General features: G+C 39.7%; 1 protein-coding gene across 2 annotated transcripts in view; it reads left to right on the plus strand.

The window, feature by feature from the left end:
* LOC133607452 (roundabout homolog 1-like) overlaps positions 1 to 24,546 on the plus strand; it is a 281,312-nt gene that overhangs the window by 34,552 nt on the left and 222,214 nt on the right. Inside the window, exon 1 of one of the 2 annotated variants that reach the window (XM_072913819.1) lies at positions 7,619 to 8,240. The exons of the other annotated variant lie outside the window; for it this stretch is intronic. Coding sequence (XP_072769920.1) covers positions 8,180 to 8,240 — 61 coding nt within the window. The 5' untranslated portion in view covers positions 7,619 to 8,179. Of the gene's footprint in view, positions 1 to 7,618; positions 8,241 to 24,546 lie in introns of those variants that run through there. 2 annotated transcript variants of the gene reach the window in all.

Raw genomic sequence — 24,546 nt, forward strand, 5'->3', positions numbered from 1 at the left:
GATGTGACTATTGCATCACGTTCTCCTGCTGTGATTTGGGTGAGGAATTGCTTCAGTGCTTTGTATGACCCTAAGCAACTGTACTGATGTGCGCTGACAAATAGGCAAATATATAAACGGGTGGAGGAACGTGAGCGAGTCAAAGAGCTGTCTCAGATAATAAGGAAGGGGAGTGAGAGAAGAGGGCTCAAAGTAAAAAAACAGCGAGAATATTAAAAATAAAGTGGCGAGAGCTGCTATTGGTTAGTGCCCTTGATTAATTGTTGCTATAGTCATAATAATGAACACTGACCACATTACAGGACCAAACCAGATAAATGATGAGGGTCTGTTTATTCTTTAACACATATTTTTTAAACTTCTGGCTTATTTGAACTATTTGTACTGTACAAGTAACACTTTATTGTGAACAATTAATTAAAGCTCTCAGTCCTTGGCAGGCATTTCTTGTGTTTTGTTGCCATGAAGACAGACATGCTGAATTTCCCCCCATCTGTTTCCTGGAAAAATACTCCTTTGAAATGTGACGAATGGTAAACGTGTTTGTTAGAAACTGTACCTGTTGTTGAGACGAACAAAGGACATTCTGGACTACAGGGGCATATACTGGTGTTGTTGTTACTATGGTGAGCACATTTCTTGTCAACAGGGGCGCCGCTAGGGATTTTGGGCCCCATGAAAATAATCTTTACAGGGCCCCCAACACAGTGTCATTATTTTTTCTGTATTATAATTTCATCATCATTAGGGGCCTCTCTGGGCCCCCCTCCATCATGGGCCCCTAGAATCCGTCTCCTTTACCCCCCTTTTCGGCGCCCCTGCTTGTCAATGAGACTAATTAGGGAGTTGTTGTATGACTCTAAACCAGGGGCCGGGAACTTTTTTGGCTGAGAGAGCCATGACAGCCAAATATTTTAAAATGTATTTCCTTGAGAGCCATATAATATTTTTTAACACTGAATACAACTAAATGTGTGCATTTTTAAGTAAGACCAAGTATAATAAGTCCGTTAATCTTTTTAATAACATTGTTATTCTGAAGCTAACCAATAATAAATAAAATACTTCTTACCATTAATGCCACCCTCCTGTACCCCGAAGGACAGCTGGGATTGGCTGAGCCACCCACAACCTTGAACAGGTGCGGTAGAAAACGGAAAGATGATTGATTGATTGATTGATTTAAACTTTTATTAGTAGATTGCACAGTTCAGTACATATTCCGTACAATTGACCACTAAATGGTGACACCCGAATAAGTTTTTCAACTTGTTTAATTCGGGGTCCACGTAAATCAATTCATGGTAATTATTAAAATGCATGAGAATGTTTTATATTTTGAACGTTATTTTTAACACTGTGATTTCCAGCGGAATTATTCATTACTTATCGTGTTAAGCAGTGTCAGCTAAGATTAATCTGAGAGCCAGATGCAGTCACCAAAAGAGCCACATCTGGCTCGCGAGCCATAAGTTCCCTAACGAAGAGCAATAACAGGTGGATGATATAGTGGAGAAGCCGTCAAAAAGAAAAATGCATATTACTAACTCAATACTGGAAATGTATTATATGGAAAATATGTTGCGAGTGCCGAAGCACAATTTTATTTTGACCCCGCTGCAAAAAAACAACAACAATTATTTGTATTTTTAATCAACTTGAATCAAATTTAATGCATGTTTTATACTTAAACGAATTGTGATCAAGGGTGATGGGTCAAATGCAGAGAATAATTTCGCCATACCTAGTGTGTGTGTGACAATCATTGGTAGTTTAACTTTTTTAATGGGAAATAAATTGTCCAATACTGATTTTTTAAAGTGCAAAATAACAAATGTAACATAATTAAAACATGCATCCATCCATCCATTTTTTACTGCTTGTAATGTGTAGTAGATGTGGTCTCTTCCTCTGCGTTGTGTCAGGACTTGGACCTTGGGGTTTGTTTTCCCGGAATGCAAATGAAAGTTGGCGCGTGCAAGGCGTGAAGGTAAAGACATTATTTATTTTACACTAACAAAGGAACAAAAAGCGCGCTCAAGGCAGAAGTACAAACTTGACTAACGATACAAAAAGACTTGCACGTGGGCAAAAAACTATGGACATGAACAAAAGTCGCTAACTGTGGCATGAATAGAAAAAACTTACTTGACATGACATGAAGTGCGCAGAGATAACCAGAGTGAGAAGCAGAAAGTCAGGGGTATGATGTTGCCAGGGAGACTTCCTGGCAACAATGGGTTTAAATAATAGTGACATGATTAAAGACAGGTGGGTGAGTCGTGAGGGCACGTGAAAACTAATGGGTTGCTATGGTGACATACAAGAGTGCACAATGAGTCCAAACGTGGAACAGGTGAAAATAATGGGTAACCATGGAAACAAGACAAGGGAGTGAAAAGCCAGAAACTAAAGAGTCCAATAACTAAACAAAACAAAACATGACTAAAACAAAACATGATTACACAGACATGACACGTTGTGTGTATTTAGACTTCAATGAACACGACCGACACCAAGGGGTTGCTTCTCAGCCGCTCTTTACTTGTCTGACAAGGAAATACAATTGTTGTCAAAATGTTTCTGCCATCGTCAAGCCTCTACACAAATATAATAGTACAAAACAAGAAATAGTGAACTTTAAGTTCTTAACGAAACAATACATGCACTTTTCTGTCGTTGCATGGACGCCTACCTCTCCCGTTATCGTGGACAAAAGGGAAGTAGAGAGGCGTGTCCAACACGTATAAAGGCCGGATAACCCCTTAAACGAATAATTATTTAGCCTAAGCTCTGTTTCAGCCACACTAAACCAGCGTTTAAGGTTCTCCTCCTTGGACAAATTTTTACACGGGTAAGTGCGCCGTGCATTTCTTGTATGGACTCATTGATCGTTTACAAACTGAGTTCGGAGAGGAAGTGACGCCAGAAAGACCTCGGCCCACACATGAAGTGACGCCAGAAAGAACACGCCACAGCCAGCTTCATAATAAAGCGGTTTCGTAACTGGGAGCCAGAGGTGGGTAGAGTAGCCAGAAATTGTACTCAAGTAAGAGTACTGTTACTTTAGAGATTTATTACTCAAGTAAAAGTAAGGAGTAGTCGCCCAAATATTTACTTGAGTAAAAGTAAAAAGTATGTTGTGAAAAAACTACTCAAGTACTGAGTAACTGATGAGTAGCCTGTTCGTTTAATGATGACGGCAACAAATAATCCACAAAAACATAAAAATAGCAAATTCAGAGCCAGGAATATCTCTTAAGCAACTAAAACAATCATATATATTAAATAATAATACATTAAAATAAAATAAATTAAGGCACATTGAGCCACAATAACTTAACAGCACCATAGGCTCAGTAAGCAGAGATTATAAAGGAAAATAACAAGTTAGCCTTTACACAAACCATAAACTGATAGGTGTCTGCTGCACCTGGGAACACACTGATTGGTGTTTCTATGCATGTTTGTGTGTGTGTGGGTGTGTGTGTGTGTGTGTGTGTGTCTTTGTCTGTCTCGCTATGAGGCTGCAGTGCGTTAATAAATGTCCCCACACGATGTACATTTGACAGTGATTCATAGCAGGGAAGCTAACATCAGCCTACGGTGACAGCCAAAATATCTACTAAGGTTACTTACCGCGATGTGCTTCCTCAAATTTGACGTTGAGTTCATGTAAGCTTAAGCTTGTTAATCATGTGACCGCCTGGCTCTGTTTGATTGGTGAAACGGAGTCAAACGTCACCAGTGACTGCATTTGATTGGTGAAACGCAGGCATGCGATAGATCCTACTTTGAAGGTCTGTCTGACAAACCAAAACAAACAAAGCGTGCATTAACAGATCGATAAAAATCAGTAGCGAGTAGCGAGCTGAATGTAGATAAATGGAGCGGAAGTAAAAGTAGCATTTTTTCTCTATAAATATACTCAAGTAAAAGTAAAAGTATGTTGCATTAAAACTACTCTTAGAAGTACAATCTATCCCAAAAGTTACTCAAGTAGATGTAACGGAGTAAATGTAGCGCTAACCACTGGAAATATGGAGGCGAGTCATGCAGACATGCCCGTGTTTCTCCTTCCTCTACATGTACAGATGCTTGTGGGAATCACACATCAATACCTTAAGAGAAGAAAACGCGTGATTGCAGCTATTTGGGATACAACACATCTCAGACGGCAAGAGAACTTTCGAATGTCCAGGTCAGCTGTGATTCTACTTAGCGAAAAACTTCGTCCATTTGTCGAAATAGAGACAACGAGAATGCAGGCTCCCGTGGATATAATAAAAAGGTAGCGTGTGCTTTGTATTACCTGGCCGTTGAGGGAAGACTCAGGAAAACAGTGAATGCATTTGGACTGGCAAAGCAGACTGTATCAGTTATTGTCCGCCATGTATGTCGCGGACTCAACGTCTAGGTCCAGAGTATATAAAGTCACCAAAATCGTATCGACAATGAAGGTGAAGGCAAACAAGTGAGGAGTGTCCTGACCAGATATCTAGATCCCTATATTGATTGTAGTAAAATGTTCTTTATCGCATTGTTTACTTTCGTGTGCAATAAAGATTTGATTAATTTATGATGTCTCAGGTGTGATTCACTACAATAGGGCCCCACAGCACACTGGATTCCAGTCAATTGAAATACCACAACACTGAAAATTGTTCAGATAAATGAAATTTAAGAACTTGCACACAAAGCCACACTGGAGGTGACTATAACGTGCGTATTTTCCGCGCATTGCGCCGACTGACGGAGGGGGGGAGGGGGTCTTAAACGACCATTGTGTATGTGTTGACACGGATAAGGTTAGGTGGGATTTACCCTGGATAACCTTATCCGGCTTAGTGTAAACGGGGCCAAAGAGACAGGGTGTCACAGCAATTATTGCAGTAGGAGGGACAACGAGACAATGGTCCCACATTGACAAACAAACAACCTTGTGTGGCGAAATGATTCTCTGCATTTGACCCATCACCCTTGATCACCCCCTGGGGGGTGAAGGGAGCAGTGAGCAGCAGCGGTGGCCGCGCCCAGGAATAATTTTTGGTGATTTAACCCCCAAATCCAACCCCTGAAAACCTACTCAGTGGCCTAGTGGTTAGAGTGTCCGCCCTGAGATCGGTAGGTTGTGAGTTCAAACCCCGGCCGAGTCATACTATAAACATAGTCTTACGTTTCTGCTTGGCACTCAGCATCAAGGGTTGGAATTGGGGGTTAAATCACCAAAAATGATTCTCGGGCGCTGCTCACTGCTCCCCTCACCTCCCAGGGGGTGAACAAGGATGATAGGTCAAATGCAGAGGACAAATTTCACCACCCTGCCCCAAGTGGAGGAGTTCAAGTACCTCGGAGTCTTGTTCATGAGTGAGGGAAGAGTGGATCGTGAGATCGACAGGCGGATTGGTGCGGCGTCTTCAGTAATGCGGACGCTGTATCGATCCGTTGTGGTGAAGAAGGAGCTGAGCCGGAAGGCAAAGCTCTCAATTTACCGGTCGATCTACGTTCCCATCCTCACCTATGGTCATGAGCTTTGGGTTATGACCGAAAGGACAAGATCACGGGTACAAGCAGCCGAAATGAGTTTCCTCCGCCGGGTGGCAGGGCTCTCCCTTAGAGATAGGGTGAGAAGCTCTGCCATCCGGGGGGTGCTCAAAGTAAAGCCGCTGCTCCTCCACATCGAGAGGATCCAGATGAGGTGGTTCGGGCATCTGGTCAGGATGCCACCCGAACGCCTCCCGAGGGAGGTGTTTAGGGCACGTCCGACCGGTAGGAGGCCACGGGGCAGACCCAGGACACGTTGGGAAGACTATGTCTCCCGGCTGGCCTGGGAACGCCTCGGGATCCCCCGGGATGTGCTGGACGAAGTGGCTGGGGAGAGGGAAGTCTGGGCTTCCCTACTTAGGCTGCTGCCCCCGCGACCCGACCTCGTATAAGCGGAAGAAGATGGATGGATGGATGACATTTCACCACACCTAGTGTGTGTGTGACAATCATTGGTACTTTAACTTTAACCTTGATGCTGAGTGCCAAGCAGGGAGGTAATGGGTCCTATAATACAGTGGTCCCCAACCTTTTTGTAACTGTGGACCGGTCAACGCTTGAAAATTTGACCCACGGACCGGGGGGGGGTTATGTTTTTTTTATTTTTTATTATTATTTATTTATTTTCTGTCAATAAAAAAATACAATCATGTGTGCTTACGGACTGTATCCCTGCAGACTGTATTGATCTATATTGATATATAATGTAGGAACCAGAAATATTAATAACAGAAAGAAACAACACCTTTTGTGCGAATTAGTGTGAATGAGTGTAAATGGGGGAGGGAGGTTTTTTGGGTTAGTGCACTTATTGTAAGTGTATCTTGTGTTTTTTATGTTGATTTAATAAAAAAAAAAAAAAAAATTAATTTCTTGTGCGGCCCGGTACCAATCGATCCACGGACCGGTACCGGGCCGCGGCCCGGTGGTTGGGGACCACTGCTATAATACATGTAACTTACACATTTTCTGTAATTATAACAATAATAAAACACAATAATGGTAAATGGTAAATGGGTTGTACTTGTATAGCGCTTTTCTACCTTCAAGGTACTCAAAGCGCTTTGACACTATTTCCACATTCACCCATTCACACACACGTTCACACACTGATGGCGGGAGCTGCCATGCAAGGCCCTAACCATGACCCATCAGGAGCAAGGGTGAAGTGTCTTGCTCAAGGACACAACGGACGTGATGAGGTTGGTAGAAGGTGGAGATTGAACCAGGAACCCTCAGGTTGCTGGCACGGCCACTCTCCCAACTGCGCCACGCCGTCCCCGAATAGTACATTTATTTTATTAAATCATTCTGTTATTAATATATCTGGTTCCTACATTATATATCAATACAGTCTGCAGGGATACAGTTCGTAAGCACACATGATAGTATTTTTTTATGACAAAAAACAAACCCCCCCCCAATTTTCGAGCGTTGACCGGTCCGCAGTTACAAAAAGGTTGGGAACCACTGTAGTACATGACATAATTGACACTGTTACAGACAGGGGCGCCGAAAAGGGAGGGTAAAGGAGACGGATTCTAGGGGCCCATGATGGAGGGGGGCCCACAGAGGCCCCTAATGATGATGAAATTATAATACAGAAAAAATAATAACACTGTGTTGGGGGCCCTGTAAAGATTCTTTTCATGGGGCCCAAAATCCCTAGCGGCGCCCCTGGTTACAGATGAACACTTTGGTTTTCAGAACTCCACCCTTATCACACACAATGAGGCACTGCGACCAGCAGGGGGAGTGCTTGCATCTTCAAAATACCTCGAATTACTGTCGAGTCCGGCAGCTTCGCTGGACATTAACGACTCAAGCCGCACTTTTAGTTAGTAGAAATAAAACTCCCCTGCTATATCTAACTAATATCACTCCAGCTACGCTGCCATGTCTGCAACATGTGTCATGTCAAGACACCAAAAAGGTTCAGCTTTACACTCCCCAACGCCACGATGTATAATTTCCCCAATGGCGCAGCTGAGAGGTCAGCGGGTGAACACATCCATCGATTGTTGGTCATGTTGAGGAACACAATGCTGCTGGAGGAGACTCGCCAACATGCCACACCCACTTCCTCTTTATACTGTATGCGCCGCATCGGGGTTTAAAAAGTGACATTTTTTCTTACTCGCATATATAATCATACACACATGGGTGACGAGATTGTTGCGCGTCCTTATTATACGCGAAAGTGAAAGTGGACGTGTGGTTAGAAGAGGGAATGCGATGTGATCTGACGCCGCAGCGCCGCATCCAACCAGCTCTGGCTTCCACTTCCACAGCAATCTCGCATTGGCTTCACTCTCAAACCACACGCAGGGACCAAAAAAAAAAAAAAGTGGTTGCAAGTCGATATTTCCACTCATTTTTCTTGTTAAAGCATCGCCTTCGCGGGAGAAATGCCGGCGCCGTCAAGTAACTGTCAGCAAGTGAGGAGTTAGGACGACAACTGGGAGGATTCATCCGAACTTTAAGCACATGTCTTTGCCTTTTTTTTTTTTTTTTTTTTTGGAGGAGCAGTTGTGAGCTGTCCTGACTGCAACTAAAGGGCACCGAAGTTGGGATTTTTAGATGAGCTGAAGGCGACACGACGCGTGTTCTAAAGTGTGGATTACGTCTCCTTCTAATGATGCGTGTCTGCGTGGTGGGGATGTTCTGTCTGCTGGCATCCATACACCTTTGTTCAGGTATCTGAGCGTCTTCTTTATCACTGTGTTTGACTGGGAAGTTTGTCTGTACTAAAAATGACTGATTGTTCCTAAAATGTAAAAAAAACTCCCAAAGCAGAATCTTTATTATGGGTGACAATGAAGTCAATGCACTTGTTTAAAAAAAAAAAAAAATGTTTGGTAACACTTTAGTATGGGGAACATATTCACCATTAATTAGTTTCTTATTAAAGTAACACAGACTTAATTTAGAGTTATTTGGACACTAGGGGAACATATAAGGGCTAGGTTTACTAATAAGCAATAATTCTGAGGTTAGTTAATGGCTTACTGGTTGTATTATAAGGCCATGCAGAATAAGGCATTAATAAGTACTTACTAATGACTAATTAAGAGCCAATATGTTACTAATTTGCATGTTAATAAGCAACTAATTAATGGTGTACTTTAGTATGTTCCCCATACTAAAGTGTTACCAAACATTTTTTACACATCAATTTTCTCTTTTTTTGCATCACGGTTTGGTCCCAAAATGACAAATTTCAATATTGTTGATAATTCAAACAGTGGGGCAAGCACCCCCTGGTGGAGGGCCCTTGTGAGGTGTCAGGGGGAGGCGTGCATTTTGGTGTCAAAATAAGAATGTGCCTTTTATTTTTTTTTCATATCTGTTTTGAGACTCGCACAGACTGAGCACTTGCAGGTAAATGTTACAAATGGAATTCAAAAACGTTTAAAAAAATATGATTTATTTGTGATATTATTTTTTTTAACAACAATTCATACACAGGTCAGCACGGTGGAACAGGGGTTAGTGTATGTGCCTCACAATACGAGGGTCCTGGGTTCAATCCCGTGCTCGGGATCTTTGTGTGGAGTTTGCATGTTCCCCCCGTGACTGCGTGGGTTCCCTCCGGGTACTCCGGCTTCCTCCCACCTCCAAAGACATGCACCTGGGGATAGGTTGATTGGCAACACTAAATGGGCCCTAGTGTGTGAATGTGAGTGTGAATGTTGTCTGTCTATCTGTGTTGGCCCTGCGATGAGGTGGCGACTTTTCCAGGGTGTAGCCCGCCTTCCGCCCGAATGCAGCTGAGATGGGCTCCAGAACCCCCCGCAACTCCGAAAGGGACAAGCGGTAGAAAATGGATGGATGGATGTTACACATGGTAAATGTTACAAATGGAATTCAAAAACGTTTTCAAAAAATATGATGGGTGTAGCCTGCCTTCCGCCGAATGCAGCTGAGATAGGCTCCAGCACCCCACCCCGAAAGGGAAAAGTGGTAGAAAATGGATGGATGGGTGGATGATTTATTTGTGATATTATTTTTTTTAACAACAATTCATACACAGTAATACTGAAATTAGAGATGTTCCAATCAGGGTTTTCATCCTGCTGATCCATGAGTGAGATCGACCGATACCAATACCGATCACATGCATAGGTGCCGATCCCGTGGGTGCTTCGGGGCCCAAGCACCCACGGACAATGCCGAGCACCCACGTGGGATTGATGGCAAATTCTTTCTCACCACCGAGCAAAAACCGCGCATGCTCAGAAAAGTAGCGTCAGATTTACCGCCCGTCCGAGCACCCACTGGCAGAAATGTAGATTGGCGCCTATGATCACATGTATTAACTGCACACTAACGGGACGGCATGGCGCAGTGCAAGAGTGGCCGTGCACAACCCGAGGGTCACTGGTTCAATCCCCACCTAGTACCAACCTCGTCATGTCTGTTGTGTCCTGAGCAAGTCACTTCACCCTTGCTCCTGATGGGTGCTGGTTAGCGCCTTGCATGGCAGCTCCCTCCATCAGTGTGTGAATGTGTGTGTGAATGGGTAAATGTGGAAGTAGTGTCAAAGCGCTTTGAGTACCTTGAAGGTAGAAAAGCGCTATACAAGTACAACCCATTTATCATTTATCATTATCATTATAATTTACAGTGAGTGCTACTGGCAGGTTAACAATATCAACACCCTATTTAAATTAGTCTGTTATTCTCTTTTAATACGATTGTTTGAGCGAAACAGAGTCGATAGTACACAATAACTAAACAAAACTAAAAACTACTATTTATCCATCCATCCATCCGTCTTCTTCCGCTTATCCGAGGTTGGGTCGCGGGGGCAGCAGCCTAAGCAGGGAAGCCCAGACTTTCCTCTCCCCAGCCACTTCATCCAGCTCTTCCCGGGGGATGCCGAGGTGTTCCCAGGCCAGCCGGGAGACATAGTCTTCCCAACGTGTCCTGGGTCTTAGTACTCATTTAAATCTTTTGGTGTTGTCCTCAAAGTCCTTCTGTGTCCATCCAGGGAATCATTAATTGAGTTTGTGAACATTAACAAAAACAACAAAAACATTATTTTGAGAAAATAAAAACATCAGTCTAGTATTGCTCGTATACTGATACTACCATTGGTGTTGACGTCACCAATTTATGGATGGATCCGGACTCCTCTTACATGTTGTGTACTGACTGTGACAATGCTGACAAACTAACAGTTGTTATATTTTCCTTTCTCTAGACTCTTATTAATCTATTTGTTAATTTCCTGGCAATAGCTGCTTACAATCTGCTGTGAACACAGTTCCATCTTCACTTCTTAAACTTTACTAAGCACTTATTTCTTGGTATTTGTTTAGCGCTAGCTTAGCTATTAGCATGCCTGCTCCTGGTTTTCTCTCCGCATGTAACATGTTTAGCCTCGTCCTCCAGTGATAATGTTATTTTTTGATGATACTTAAGATACTAAGAAATGCAATTTATTTGCGGTAATGGAGGTTATTATTATTACATTTGGGGCACGGCTCCTCATTAATATTAGCCGATACTTTTAACGAAAATCGTCTGATCGATTGGCACATCCTTAATTGAGATGTAAAATAATAAGAGAACATACTTATTACTTAAAGTTTTGCTTGAGTGATGGGAAATACATAAGTTAGAGCAGGGGTCGGGAACCTTTTTGGCTGAGAGAGCCATGAAAGCCAAATATTTGAAAATGTATTTCCGTAAGAGCCATACAATATTTTTTAACACTGAATACAACTAAATACGCGGGAAGAAAACGGATGGATGGATTAAAATGAATGATAATGTTTTATATTTGGAACATTATTTTTAACACTGTGATTTCCAGCGAAATTATTCATTACTTATCATGTTAAGCAATGTCAGCTAAGATGTATCTGAGAGCCAGATACAGTTATCAAAAGAGCCACACCTGGCTCGAGAGCCATGGGTTCCCTACTCCTGAGTTAGAGTGTAAGAGGAAGAAAGAGGGTGTATCCTGCGGACTAATTAGTAGACACCAAGGTAATATTGTGTACCTTAACTACAATCAAAAGCTATAAAACTCAAGGACATGCAAGAAATAATTGTATTAGTACCACACAACCAGAGGTGGGTAGAGTAGCCAGAAATTGTACTCAAGTAAGAGTACAGTTACTTTAGAGATTTATTACTCAAGTAAAAGTAAGGAGTAGTCACCCAAATATTTACTTGAGTAAAAGTAAAAAGTATGTTGTGAAAAAACTACTCAAGTACTGAGTAACTGATGAGTAACATACACACTCATATCACATATATATATATATATATATATATATATATATATATATATATATATATATATATATATATATATATATATATATATATATATATATATATATATATATATATATACATTGATATATACAGTATATAATTTATATGTATTTATTTTGCTGTTTTTGTTTACATGTTAAAGGTGTTTTAATGAATATACATGCATGTTTAACATATAGATTCCTTTCTTTCATGAAGACTAGAATATAAGTTGGTGTATTACCTGATTCTGATGACTTGCGTTGATTGTAATCAGACAGTAGTGATGATTACGTCCACGTTTTCAAATGGAGGAGAAGAAAAGTTCCTCCTTTCTGTCTAATACCACATGAAAGTGGTGGGTTTTTGGCATCTTATTTGTCCAGCTTCCATATTCGTTTTTATACACTTTACAAGAAATATATTGGCGTCAAACTCCGTAGCTTACTAGCTTGTTTGCGCTGGCTTTCGGAGACTCTTATTGTGAAAGCGCAAGTGCGATGGAGCGGCACTTTTATTGTGAAGACAGGAACGTCCTCATGTGCGGTCAGTCTTTAGGCTTTTGACGGGATGTACGGTTAAAATAAAAAAGTATATTTTTTCCTTCACACTTTTGATTGATTGATTGATTGGAACTTGTATTATTAGATTGCACAGTACAGTACACATTCCGTACAATTGACCACTAAATGGTAACACCCCAATAAGTTTTTCAACTTGTTTAAGTCAGGTCATGTGACCACCTGGCTCTGTTTGATTGGTCCAACGTCACCAGTGACTGCATCTAATTGGTGGAACGAAGTGAAATGTCACCAGTAAGGCAGGCACTTTGAAGGTCTGTCTGACAGACCAAAACAAACAAAGCGTGCATTAACAGATCGATAAAAATTAGTAGCGAGTAGCGAGCTGAATGTAGATAAAAGTAGCGTTCCTTCTCTATAAATATACTTAAGTAAAAGTAAAAGTATGTTGCATTAAAACTACTCTTAGAAGTACAATTTATCCCAAAAGGTACTCAAGTAGATGTAACGGAGTAAATGTAGCGCGTTACTACCCACCTCTGCACACAACTGACCAATCACTGTATCTTCTAAAAGGTATATTACTCATCTCTAAATACACATTTGTCCTATCTAGTCAGGTGCTCGCATGCTAATGTTAGCATGCTCATGTTTTTTACAAGCTTACTAGTTTAAACGTAAAATCATGTATTTTGATTCCTGCCTCCATCTTGCAAGGTTTCTAACTGTTCTTATTACCGAGCGCGGCCACAGCTGCTGCTCACTGCTCCACTCACCTCCCAGGGGGTGGAACAAGGGGATGGGTCAAATGCAGAGAGCAATTTCACCACACCTAGTGTGTGTGTGTGACTATCAGTGGTACTTTAACTGTAACTTTGATATGCTAACAATAGCATGCTAATGTTTTATGGTAACATTTTAGCACATTTTAAAGGTCAACACCTACAAATCATGGCTTTTAATATTCTGTGCCGTATTGTAAGTATGTTTGTTAGGAATTGGTAGGGTGGATCCCAAGGATGCAGAGACTTATTGTGTACAATAGCTCTTCCTTTTATTTAGGAGGAAGCACAAAGTAGCAAAATAAAGGCGATGGTGGTAAACACAACAAAACACACCATGTAAAAAAAACTACTACGAGAGATAACACAAACTAAAAGCGCTAGACAAGGCTAGGAAAAAATACTTCATGAAAGAAGTTAATATAAAACAAAGTACAAACTAAAAACGCTAGACGAGGCTAGGAAAACATACTTCATGAAAGAAGTAAATAGATAAACAAAGTACAAAATGAAAACGCTAGACAAGGCTAGGAAATATACAGGCAAACCTGATATGAAGGGCACACGACGAACTAGTGAGTTCTCTGGCAAGATAAACAGGTAGCAAGCAGTAACAAAGTTCCGGCGCTCACAGGCCGTCAGCAGCCAGGTTAAATAGGCTGCTCCTAATCAATGTCAGGTGTGTGCTGCTGCCTCGCACCAGCTGCACTCCATACTGAGGATGAGAGAGAGAGTGAACATTGTGTGCAAACAACAACAGAAATGAACAAGGAGATTTCAGATTACCACAATGTTAACTCTTTCCGTATTAGCATGTTAACATTTTATGCTAGCATTTTAGAAAATGTTTTACAATTAAACCCAAAAATCATGAATTTTTATATTTGGCTCAATCTTGCAGGTATTCTATGTTAACTTTAGCATGCTAATGTTTTATGGTAAAATTTTAGCACATTTTAAAGGTTAACACCTACAAATCATGGCTTTTATTATTCTCTGCCATATTGTAAGTAATGTTAACTCTTTCCATAATAGCATGTTAACATCTTATGCTAGCATTTTAGAAAATGTTTTATAATTAAACCCAAAAATCATGAATTTTTACACTTGGCTCAATCTTGCAGGTATTCTCACTATCACCATGTTAGCATACTAACTTTAACATGCTAATGTTTTATGGTAGCGTTTTAGCTAATTTTGTATGTTAAATCTTAAAAATCATGGACTTCGATACTTTGCACAATCTTGTAAGTACGCTTACTGTCATTATGTTGCTGACATTGACACAATATTTCGTATTTTAAGCTAGTTTTACTTTTGTCTTTAAAGGGGAACATTATCACCAGACCTATGTAAGCGTCAATATATACCTTGATGTTGCAGAAAAAAGACCATATATTTTTTTAACCGATTTCCGAACTCTAAATGGGTGAATTTTGGCGAATTAAACGCCTTTCTATTATTCGCCCTCGGAGCGATCGGGAAGCAATCCGCCATTTTCTCAAAAACATTACAAACACCGAGTCAAATCAGCTTTGTTATTTTCTTTTTTTTCGACTGTTTTCCGTACCTTGGAGACATCATGCCTCGTCGGTGTGTTGTCGGAGGGTGTAACAACACGAACAGGGACGGATTCAAGTTGCACCAGTGGCCCAAAGATGCGAAAGTGGCAAGAAATTGGACGTTTGTTCCGCACACTTTACCGACGAAAGCTATGCTACGACAGAGATGGCAAGAATGTGTGGATATCCTGCGACACTCAAAGCAGATGCATTTCCAACGATAAAGTCAAAGAAATCTGCCGCCAGACCCCCAGGAAAAGAGAGCGGATGAGGGTATGTCTACAGAATATATTAATTGATGAAAACTGGGCTGTCTGCACTCTCAAAGTGCATGTTGTTGCCAAATGTATTTTATATGTTGTAAACCTAGTTCATAGTTGTTAGTTTCCTTTAATGCCAAACAAACACATACCAATCGTTGGTTAGAAGGCGATCGCCGAATTCGTCCTCGCTTTCTCCCGTGTCGCTGGCTGTCGTGTCGTTTTCGTCGGTTTCGCTTGCATACGGTTCAAACCGATATGGCTCAATAGCTTCAGTTTCTTCTTCAATTTCGTTTTCGCTACCTGCCTCCACACTACAACCATCCGTTTCAATACATGCGTAATCTGTTGAATCGCTTAAGCCGCTGAAATCCGAGTCTGAATCCGAGCTAATGTCGCTATAAACTTGCTGTTCTATCGGCCATGTTTGTTTGTATCGGCATCACTATGTGACGTCACAGGAAAATGGACGGGTGTATATAACGATGGTTAAAATCAGGCACTTTGAAGCTTTTTTTAGGGATATTGCGTGATGGGTAAAATTTTGAAAAAAACTTCGAAAAATAAAATAAGCCACTGGGAACTGATTTTTAATGGTTTTAACCCTTTTGAAATTGTGATAATGTTCCCCTTTAAAACAACTTTGGTGTTGGACCCGGGGATGGAGGTTCACATCACAGATAGCAGGCCCATTCAACATTTCCATTGTAATTTTCTAGTTTGTTATAAAGTGATGCTGTGGGGGATTTGGTCACCTTTTCCCTGTGTGCCCTTAGCAGCATCAGTATCTATAGGTATCCTTTGCAGGCCACTTTTTACACTGCTCTTATCTCACCAGTGGACGCTAATTGCCATAATATGTGTCGGAATGAGGAAAAAAGGTTTAAGTGAGAACATGTTTTATGCATAAGATCATTGGCATGTGTGTGTGTGTGTGTGTGTGTGTGTGTGTGTGTGTGTGTGTGTGTGTGGCTGGCTAGCATCCTAAGTCTCAGTTGGTGCATGCAGCAAAGGAGCTACTGGTTAATGAGGAGGACTGCACTGGATGGAGCAGTCCCATTGCACCAGTCAAAACAGTGCATTTGTGTTATTATAACTGGATGGCCCCTGTTCACTGTCATAGCTTGTCTGCAGGGTGGCCTCATTATGAGAAAAGGCTTTAAACATCTGCAAGCATCTATCCTAAAGGGCACTTTACAAAATGGTTCAGTTCTATTGTTTAGATTGCTTTATGTTTGATAGAATAACACACAAATTGGCATTTTATTTGGAGTCTTGGGGTTAGTGCAGGGAAATTAACACTGCAGCATACTTGCTACAGAAACTAAAGAAATACCTCAGAGAGGTCAGTGAGGTGTTTTTTTTAATTGTTGCCAACTCTAATTGAAATGAATGGAATCACATGGCATTGTTCCAAACTCCTTTTTAAAAACAATATGTTTGGAATGGCTAAGTTTTGCACAATTGATTGCCTTATCCTAATCAAATGCAGTTTGTTTGCAAGAGGGTACCATGGACACAAGTGTAGAAAATCTATAAAGTATTTAAGGAAATAAATAAAAAAATCTGCTTATTAGCAGTTTTTAACATTTAAAACAATAAATGTTGTGGTCAACCCCAGTCAAAGATAGATAAAACATGTCCTGCTTGCACCTGCCTCACTCACTCTGCAGACAAAGACAGCTGTCAGTATCATTAGCAGTGGAAGCGCACTCATTCATAACCCTATAAATATCAGACACTGAGTGATGGCTTTATTTGATGTACCAGTTTTAAGGCTGTAGAAATTCATCAACTTCAGAATATCCGTAATGGTTTTATTTGCAAAATAAAACCATTACGGATATTAATTGCATAATTAACTCTATAACCCTTGCATAATTTCACCAAACTGTGGTGTTGAGTTTCCCCTTTTTTCTGTCTTCTGATGTTTGTTTGTGACTCAAACATAACAAGGTGTACTAAATGTAGACCTTTCCACATCAAAAGTTTAAAAATAAACACCGTGACCAAAGTTATCCAGATTGTTGTCTTTGCAATTCCAAACTGACAAAACTTGGCCGAACCGCATCGACCGCAGACATTTATGAGCGTTCCAACAGTTGTGTCTATAAGTCATTTGTGTCATCCTGTTCTCCTATTTTCTCTTAAGAGTATGAAGACAGAAACATTTCACACCATTTCTTCAAAGTGATTAAACTGTAACTGCAACAAGATGGTGATGCCAATTGATTTATTCAGCTGACATGAAAGCAGCGCCTTGCAGGAAGAATTCAATAGTATTGAACGAAGAATAAACTAACATTTTGGCCTCTCATGAGATTTTTTTCCTGGGCTAAAGCATTTTCAGTCTTACAAACATTCACTGGTTGACTCGAAACAGGACATTTTTATCACAATAAATCACACAGCTTAGAAAACAGCCATAGTTGTAGAAATCCCTGTCAGTATATTAGAGATGTAACAATAAACAGTAATAATGATAACGGCGGTAAAACTACGGACGGTTAGTTTTACCATTTTAAATTAAAATGATCGAAAAACCGATATTGATCATGGCACTTTGATAAACTCATAGATTGACTGGAGCCAGCTCGCGAGCTTGCATGCTAACATGAAAACAAGAAAGGATTATAAACGACATACCCCAATCTAAATGTATATAAACACATTGCTGTCTGAGTAACTAAGCTATTTAATTATACACATTGCAACTATAAACTGTGCTCTCTTAAAACAGAGTAATCGTTCTATACTCAGAGGAGTGTTTTTACGATGCATCCAAGGACCGCTGAACAGAGTAGGATGCCACAACTCCTGCCAGAAATAATAGATAAGAATAATAATGACAGATGATTTTGTTTGTTACAAACGTTTCATTTTGATAAATCTTAAAGTGCCACAGTTCAAACCCATATTTAAAACAATTAAAGCTTGGCCATTTATACAGACAAAATACTAAGTGAAACGTGAGAAACACAGAGCATAGGAAACACAAAACATGCAAAATAGTGGGTTTTTCAACATTTATTTTAGTTTAAAAAATAAAAAAATATATATTTTAGTGATTAGTGATAATAATAACCATAATATGAATTTTTCATATCGTTAGATCCCACAGTATAAATACACAATTATATGTATGAAAGTTGACTACAGTTAAGTAAAGTTAATTGTATCATATGCAGCGTTGCCAGATGGTTAATGACAAATGATTGCACCAAAAGCTAAAAATTATCACGTTTTAAGGGGAAGTATCATAAATACCTAATATAACGTTGCTGACTGAGGAACAGCTGCCTCAGTAAAACATGACCATGAATAGGGTTGACAAGAATCAATACTTCAATAACAAGTTGATACAAAAACGCAAAAAAAAATACATCAGTACCTGCTTTTTTCAGTGTCATTAGTACCAAATACTGTACAATATTTATTCATTGGTGAGCCACAACGATTCCTATTGTGTAAGTGCTGAGCAGTCTTCGCTTTTGAACGCCTGCTGTCTTAAAAAATGAGCCAGTATTTCCTATATATTTATTTGTGGCACCTTGCCATGAATGCAGATTTGGCGCTTCCGTTTCGCCTTTGCTCGTCAACAAGTAACGGAACTGTGGTGCTATATGCATCGCAACTCTGCTACACAACACACTCTATGCACCTGCTTTTACAGAGAATAGGACGTAGCAGAAGTTATCTGTGTATTTGACTCTATATTTAGTGAGTAGAAGTAGAGGTACGCATTATAGGTGTGCTTTTCATCATGCATTTATTTAGTAATCAAATACAAGCCGTCAAAAAAAAAATCTATATATTTGCCGCGCAGATCCGCCACCACAAGACCATGGTGTTTGCATTACCACCGCCGTGCTATGTATGAAGAAATCTCCACAGCCTAGCAACCCAACCTTTATCGCTTCCATAAGTGATTACAGACACTCTTCTGTTGTATGGCAATATTTTACCTTCCTGGTGAAATACGTAAGCTAGACATTACAAAAATTAAATAATTTTAAAAGAGACTGCAAAAATGGAACAATAGAGCAAAAAAGCCTGACATAATGAGAAGAGGCTGAAATACATCCTTTAATTTTCTACCACTTGTCCCTCTCAGGGTCACCGGGGGGCTGGAGTCTATCCCAGCTGCACAACCTATTTCATTACAAATTACCATCATATTAAAAGATTTTAAGAATTTTTGTATTAAAATCTTGAAGGCTCTCTGCCACTGCTGTTCTTTTTTTAATTGGAAATAGTTGACTATTGTTGTTAGAGATGTCCGATAATGACTTTTTTGCCGATATCCGATATTCCGATATTGTCCAACTCTTAATTACCGATATCAACCGATACCGATATATACAGTCGTGGAATTAACACATTATTATGCCTAATTTTGTTGTGATGCCCTGCTGGATGCATTAAACAATGTAACAAGGTTTTCCAAAATAAATCAACTCAAGTTATGGAAAAAAATGCCAACATGGCACTGCCATATTTATTATTGAAGTCACGAAGTGCATTATTTTTTTTAACATGCCTCAAAACAGCAACTTGGAATTTGGGACATGCTCTCCCTGAAAGAGCATGAGGAGGTTGAGGTGGGCGGGGATGGGGTTGAGGTGGTGGTGGGGGGGTAGCGGGGGGCGTCCCGGAAGAGTTAGTGCTGCAAGGGGTTCTGGGTATTTGTTCTGTTGTGTTTATGTTGTGTTACGGTGCGGATGTTCTCCCGAAATGTGTTTGTCATTCTTGTTTGGTGTGGGTTCACAGTGTGGCGCATATTTGGAACAGTGTTAAAGTTGTTTATACCGCCACCCTCAGTGTGACCTGTATGGCTGTTGACCAAGTATGCAGGCATTCACTTGTGTGTGTGTGTGAAAAGCCGTGGATATTATGTGACTGGGCCGGCACGCAAAGGCAGTGCCTTTAAGGTTTATTGGCGCTCTGTATTTCTCCCTACGTCCGTGTACAGCGGCGTTTTAAAAAGTCATACATTTTACTTTTTGAAACCTATACCGATAATTTTAAAACCGATACTGATAATTTCCGATATTACATTTTAAAGCCTTTATCGGCCGATATTATCGGACATCTCTAATTGTTGTTATTATTTAGCATAATTATAAGCCATGGCTGCGACCCATCTTGTTCCGTTCGAAGAAGTCTGTACTGAAATTAATTTCGTTGTACTTTTCAATCGAAATGACAATGAAATGCAATTCTGTTCTATGAAATAAGCACAGTATTATATTCTGCGCAAACAGATTTTGAAGCACAGTGGTCCTAAATATGAAAATATGAAATATAATTTGAAACAGTTTTCAACAAGTTAGGTAATGTCAGAGACATGGGTTCTGTTTTTCCATTTTTAGCATGGTATCAAATAATTATCAATAATGGTGGACATTTACAAGTATCGGTATGGACTACTGAAATTTTGGTATCATGACAACCCTGTCTATTCACTTATAATGCAGTTTATGCTTTTAAATAAATTAACAGCCATGTTGGAATTAAGCTGGCGCTGGCAAAACAGCGCCTCCACCTGGTTGTTAAGAAGCATGTGAGATAATGCACTGCATCTAGCGCTGTGCAAGCTGTATATTGCATTTGCTAATAATTGAATTCTCATATATTATGTTTTTTTTTGTTGAAAGTATTTTTTGCACAGAGGGTAAAATATCGTACTAATACAATAATTATCTTACATCTGGCACCGCTGGTCATGTGAAACTAAATAAAATTAGCAATATTTTCTTACATAATGATTTAGTTTGTATATTGAATGAGATTGACTCATGCAATTGTGCCTAATATTGTGGCCATTCGGTGAAAACAAAGAGAGATGCCAGCTGGCTATCACTGTTCATTTCTTCCACCAGAACAAATTCTGGACTTTAAATACCCAACAACTCACCCTGAAAAAATTGAGCAGTTGGTGGTTGTTGGTTGACTAACTCAGTTCAGTGCTGTGACTGTCAACCTGTAATTACTTTGAGAGTTTAATCTGTGTCTGAATAAAGTTGCCACCAGTAATGGAAACCTGATGACACATTACAGTTTAAATGGTTGCCATTAAACACACATGCTTGTGTCTATGTGGCTCTGTCCCTTTCATCCTGCACATCTTAATTATGCATCCCTGGAGTGATGCTGTGAATCGCCTTGCCATTCCGCCCGCTTTGTTTGGATGCTGTGTAAACATTGGTATTTAAAAAGGAGCCACGGTGAAAATTAATGTCCCATTCTGGGGTTTTCCTTGGAGACGGCACTTGCTGTAGACGAGCCAACATGTGAGAGGAAGAAATTAAATGGAGGACAAAAACTCTGGTTAAATCACATCACAGCACATCATGACAATCCCTAGATATGCAAATACGCCCCCCTCTGGGTTGTGAGCCGTATAAGGGATCAACATATTCTTATGGGATTGCTAAATGCTTTCTCTACCTGACCTTTGGTCTCATTACAGGAAAAAAGTCCAATGTTTTTAGAATCAATAATGTTTGGTCCAAGAAAAGCAATAGCTTGTGTCTCTTGAACAACACAGTTTATTCTTCTATTTAGACTGATGGTATAAAAAAGCATCAGTAATGGAGGTCTAGCTTTTTGCTGGTATTGATGGAAAATGAACACATTTATTAGTGATTGCTATGAGACGGTGACATGTAGGACTGAATGAACTCTGCTTCTTCCTACTCCTTTCCTCTTTTCCTTGGAGTGGTTGACAAAAATTGATCGTAAAATTTCCATTCATCCATTTTCTACCGCTTGTACCTTTTAAGGTAGTGGGGGGCTGGAGCCTATCCCAGCTGCACTTGGGGTGGAGGCAGGATACACCCTGGACAAGTTGTGGCTGACAAATTCATTTGGCAATAATAATAATCTGTGAATAACAATAATCCGTCGATAATATAATGTGTAGTAATAGATGATAAAATTAACTGAAAATCTCATATAAATGATATACAACATAAAGTGGCAATAAATAAATAATGAATAAAGCAAAATATGTATTGTACACAAAAATCAATCCATATTTGCTACTGCTTGCTAGTGTGACTAGGGCTGGGCAATATATCGAATATACTCGATATATCACTATATCGTGATATTCGAGTGTACGTTCTCACGAAGTTGCTTTTAGCTGCGGACATTACACTACAGGCGTTTCTCACTCTTTCCTGTCGCTCCTTCTCACAGAGTGGTAAAACAAGCGCACCTTCTTACATACGTCACATACTGTCGCGTGTGCAACGTCATTCGCCCTCGCCGAGCAGAGAGGTAGCGGCATGGTAACGTTAGCTGTGGTGACAGCAGAGTGGTGCGAGTGGCAATACGAGAGAAAGAAGGTGCCAATCTGGTAACAAATGAAGGAAGAATAATTAATTCCCCCAGAAAAACAGCACGGGGTCCATCGTCTGGCGGTGGTTTGGCTTCAAACGAGAATATGTAAAACAGACAACTGAAATTTGTCAAGTATGCGGCAAAAGCGTTGCTACAAAAAGTAGCAGCTCTACTAATGTAGCATCATTTGAAAAGTCACCCGCTAGAGAATAAAGAGTGCTTGAAACTCCGCATGTCAACATCTCTGTTCGGTGCCACACCCACAAAATGCCCAAGCAACCATTTCCACATCAACACCGTTTGAAAAAAAAAAATCAACAACAGAAGGAGATAACGTCCACAGTAACCTACCACATAGCGAAGGACATACACTATTTGATTTCCTATTATGCAGCTCATTTTTATTTGACAGTTATTGAAATATCTTGTGTGACATCATGCATAAAAGTGCACTTTATTTGTTTTAAACTATTGTAGTGGCATTCTGTACAAAAAGTGCACTTTAATTTAGTGTTGTTTTGATATGTCATCTTAGTGACATCATGCACAAAAGTGCACTATTAGCTTGTTTTAAAATGTCCCTGCATGAAAGTTTAAAATGAGCATATATTAATGCAGTATGAAGAAGAATGTTTTAATGTAGACACATAGAATTATCATACTGGTGTGATTATATGTATCAAGTGTTCATTCAAGGCTAAGGCAAAATATCGAGCTATATATCGTGTATCGCGACGTGGCCTAAAAATATCGAGATATTAATAAAAGGCCATATCGCCCAGCCCTAAGTGCGACCATACCTGAGTTATTGTGTATAAATATAGGGCAATGACTACAAAAGTACGCTTCATTCACTAACTGTGTGACAAAAAAAGTCAGTTAGAAAAATACATAAGATTGGATACAGAGAAAACTCAAACCCTTTATTTGTTGAATCAAAATATTTGTATGGATTATGTACAAAGCAAACTATAACCTACTGTCTAAGAATGTACGACAATTATTCTCAGCAAAACAGGATAAATATAACCTTAGAGAAAACATTTAATTTAGAACATTTGTATCTACTTTCAACACTTAAAACCTTCAGTATATCAGTATGTAGAACTGAATTATGAACTGGATTAAGCAAATAAATCAAACAATGTACTAATATGATTTAGTTTAAGAAACTCCACAAAATAAATAGAATAAGAACCCTGATAAACATCTTGAACCTTATTGAAATTGCAACCCATCCATGCAGCCATTTTCTACCGCGTGTCCCTCTTGGTGTCACGGGGGGTTTAGAGCCTATCCCAGCTGCACTCGGGCGGAAGGCAGGATACACCCTGAACAAGTCACCACTTCTTCACACAACATAGACACACAACACTCAAATTCACACACGAGGGACAATTTAGTGTTGCCAATCAGCCTATCCCCAGGTGCACGTCTTTTGAGGTGGGAGGAAGCCACGGTAGATAATCTTATTCATCTCGTTATGTGGATTACAACTGTTTTAACTATCTACTGACAACTGTATTATTTAGTATTCATGGAGTTAATTTTTGTAGAAATTGAAAACATGAAGCAAATTGAATGTGTTAGTAATTGCTATTTTTTTAAATTTTTAAATTTTTAATTTTTTTTTATTAATCAATCAACAAAACAATACACAACAACACCACAACAATGCAATCCAATTCCAAAACCAAACCCATCCCAGCAACATTAAGAACAACAATAAACAGAGCAATTGAGAGCAATTGAGGACACACAAATCCAAATGTAGTGAAACAAAAATGAACATTAACGACAACAGCATCAATATTAGTAACAATTTCAAGATAGAAGTGATTAAAAAAACCCTCATTGATATCATCATTAAAAACATTAATAAAAAAAAAAAAAAAAAATAGAAATGAACAATAGTGTGTCACAGTGGCTTACACTTGCATCACATCCCATAAGCCCGACAACACACCGCATCCAACATTTTCCACAAAGATATAATAAGTCATATTTTGGTTAATTTATTAGTAATTGCTATGATATGGAAAAGGGGGTAGGATTAAATAAGCTCTGCTTCCTCCTACTCCTTTTAGGACATGTGGTATTGAGAAACTGGATATATATGATGTATCATATTGTAATTGCATGTATGTTCGAAATAAACTTAAACCATAACCATAATAATTGGTGAAATTATAATTGGTGTTTTTCTGGGTGGAAACAGACATGCACGAGTTAGCGTGACTGGCATGCAACAGAAAGAGAA

The sequence above is a fragment of the Nerophis lumbriciformis genome, linkage group LG09 (assembly GCF_033978685.3).
Source record: "Nerophis lumbriciformis linkage group LG09, RoL_Nlum_v2.1, whole genome shotgun sequence".
Lineage (NCBI taxonomy): Eukaryota > Metazoa > Chordata > Actinopteri > Syngnathiformes > Syngnathidae > Nerophis > Nerophis lumbriciformis.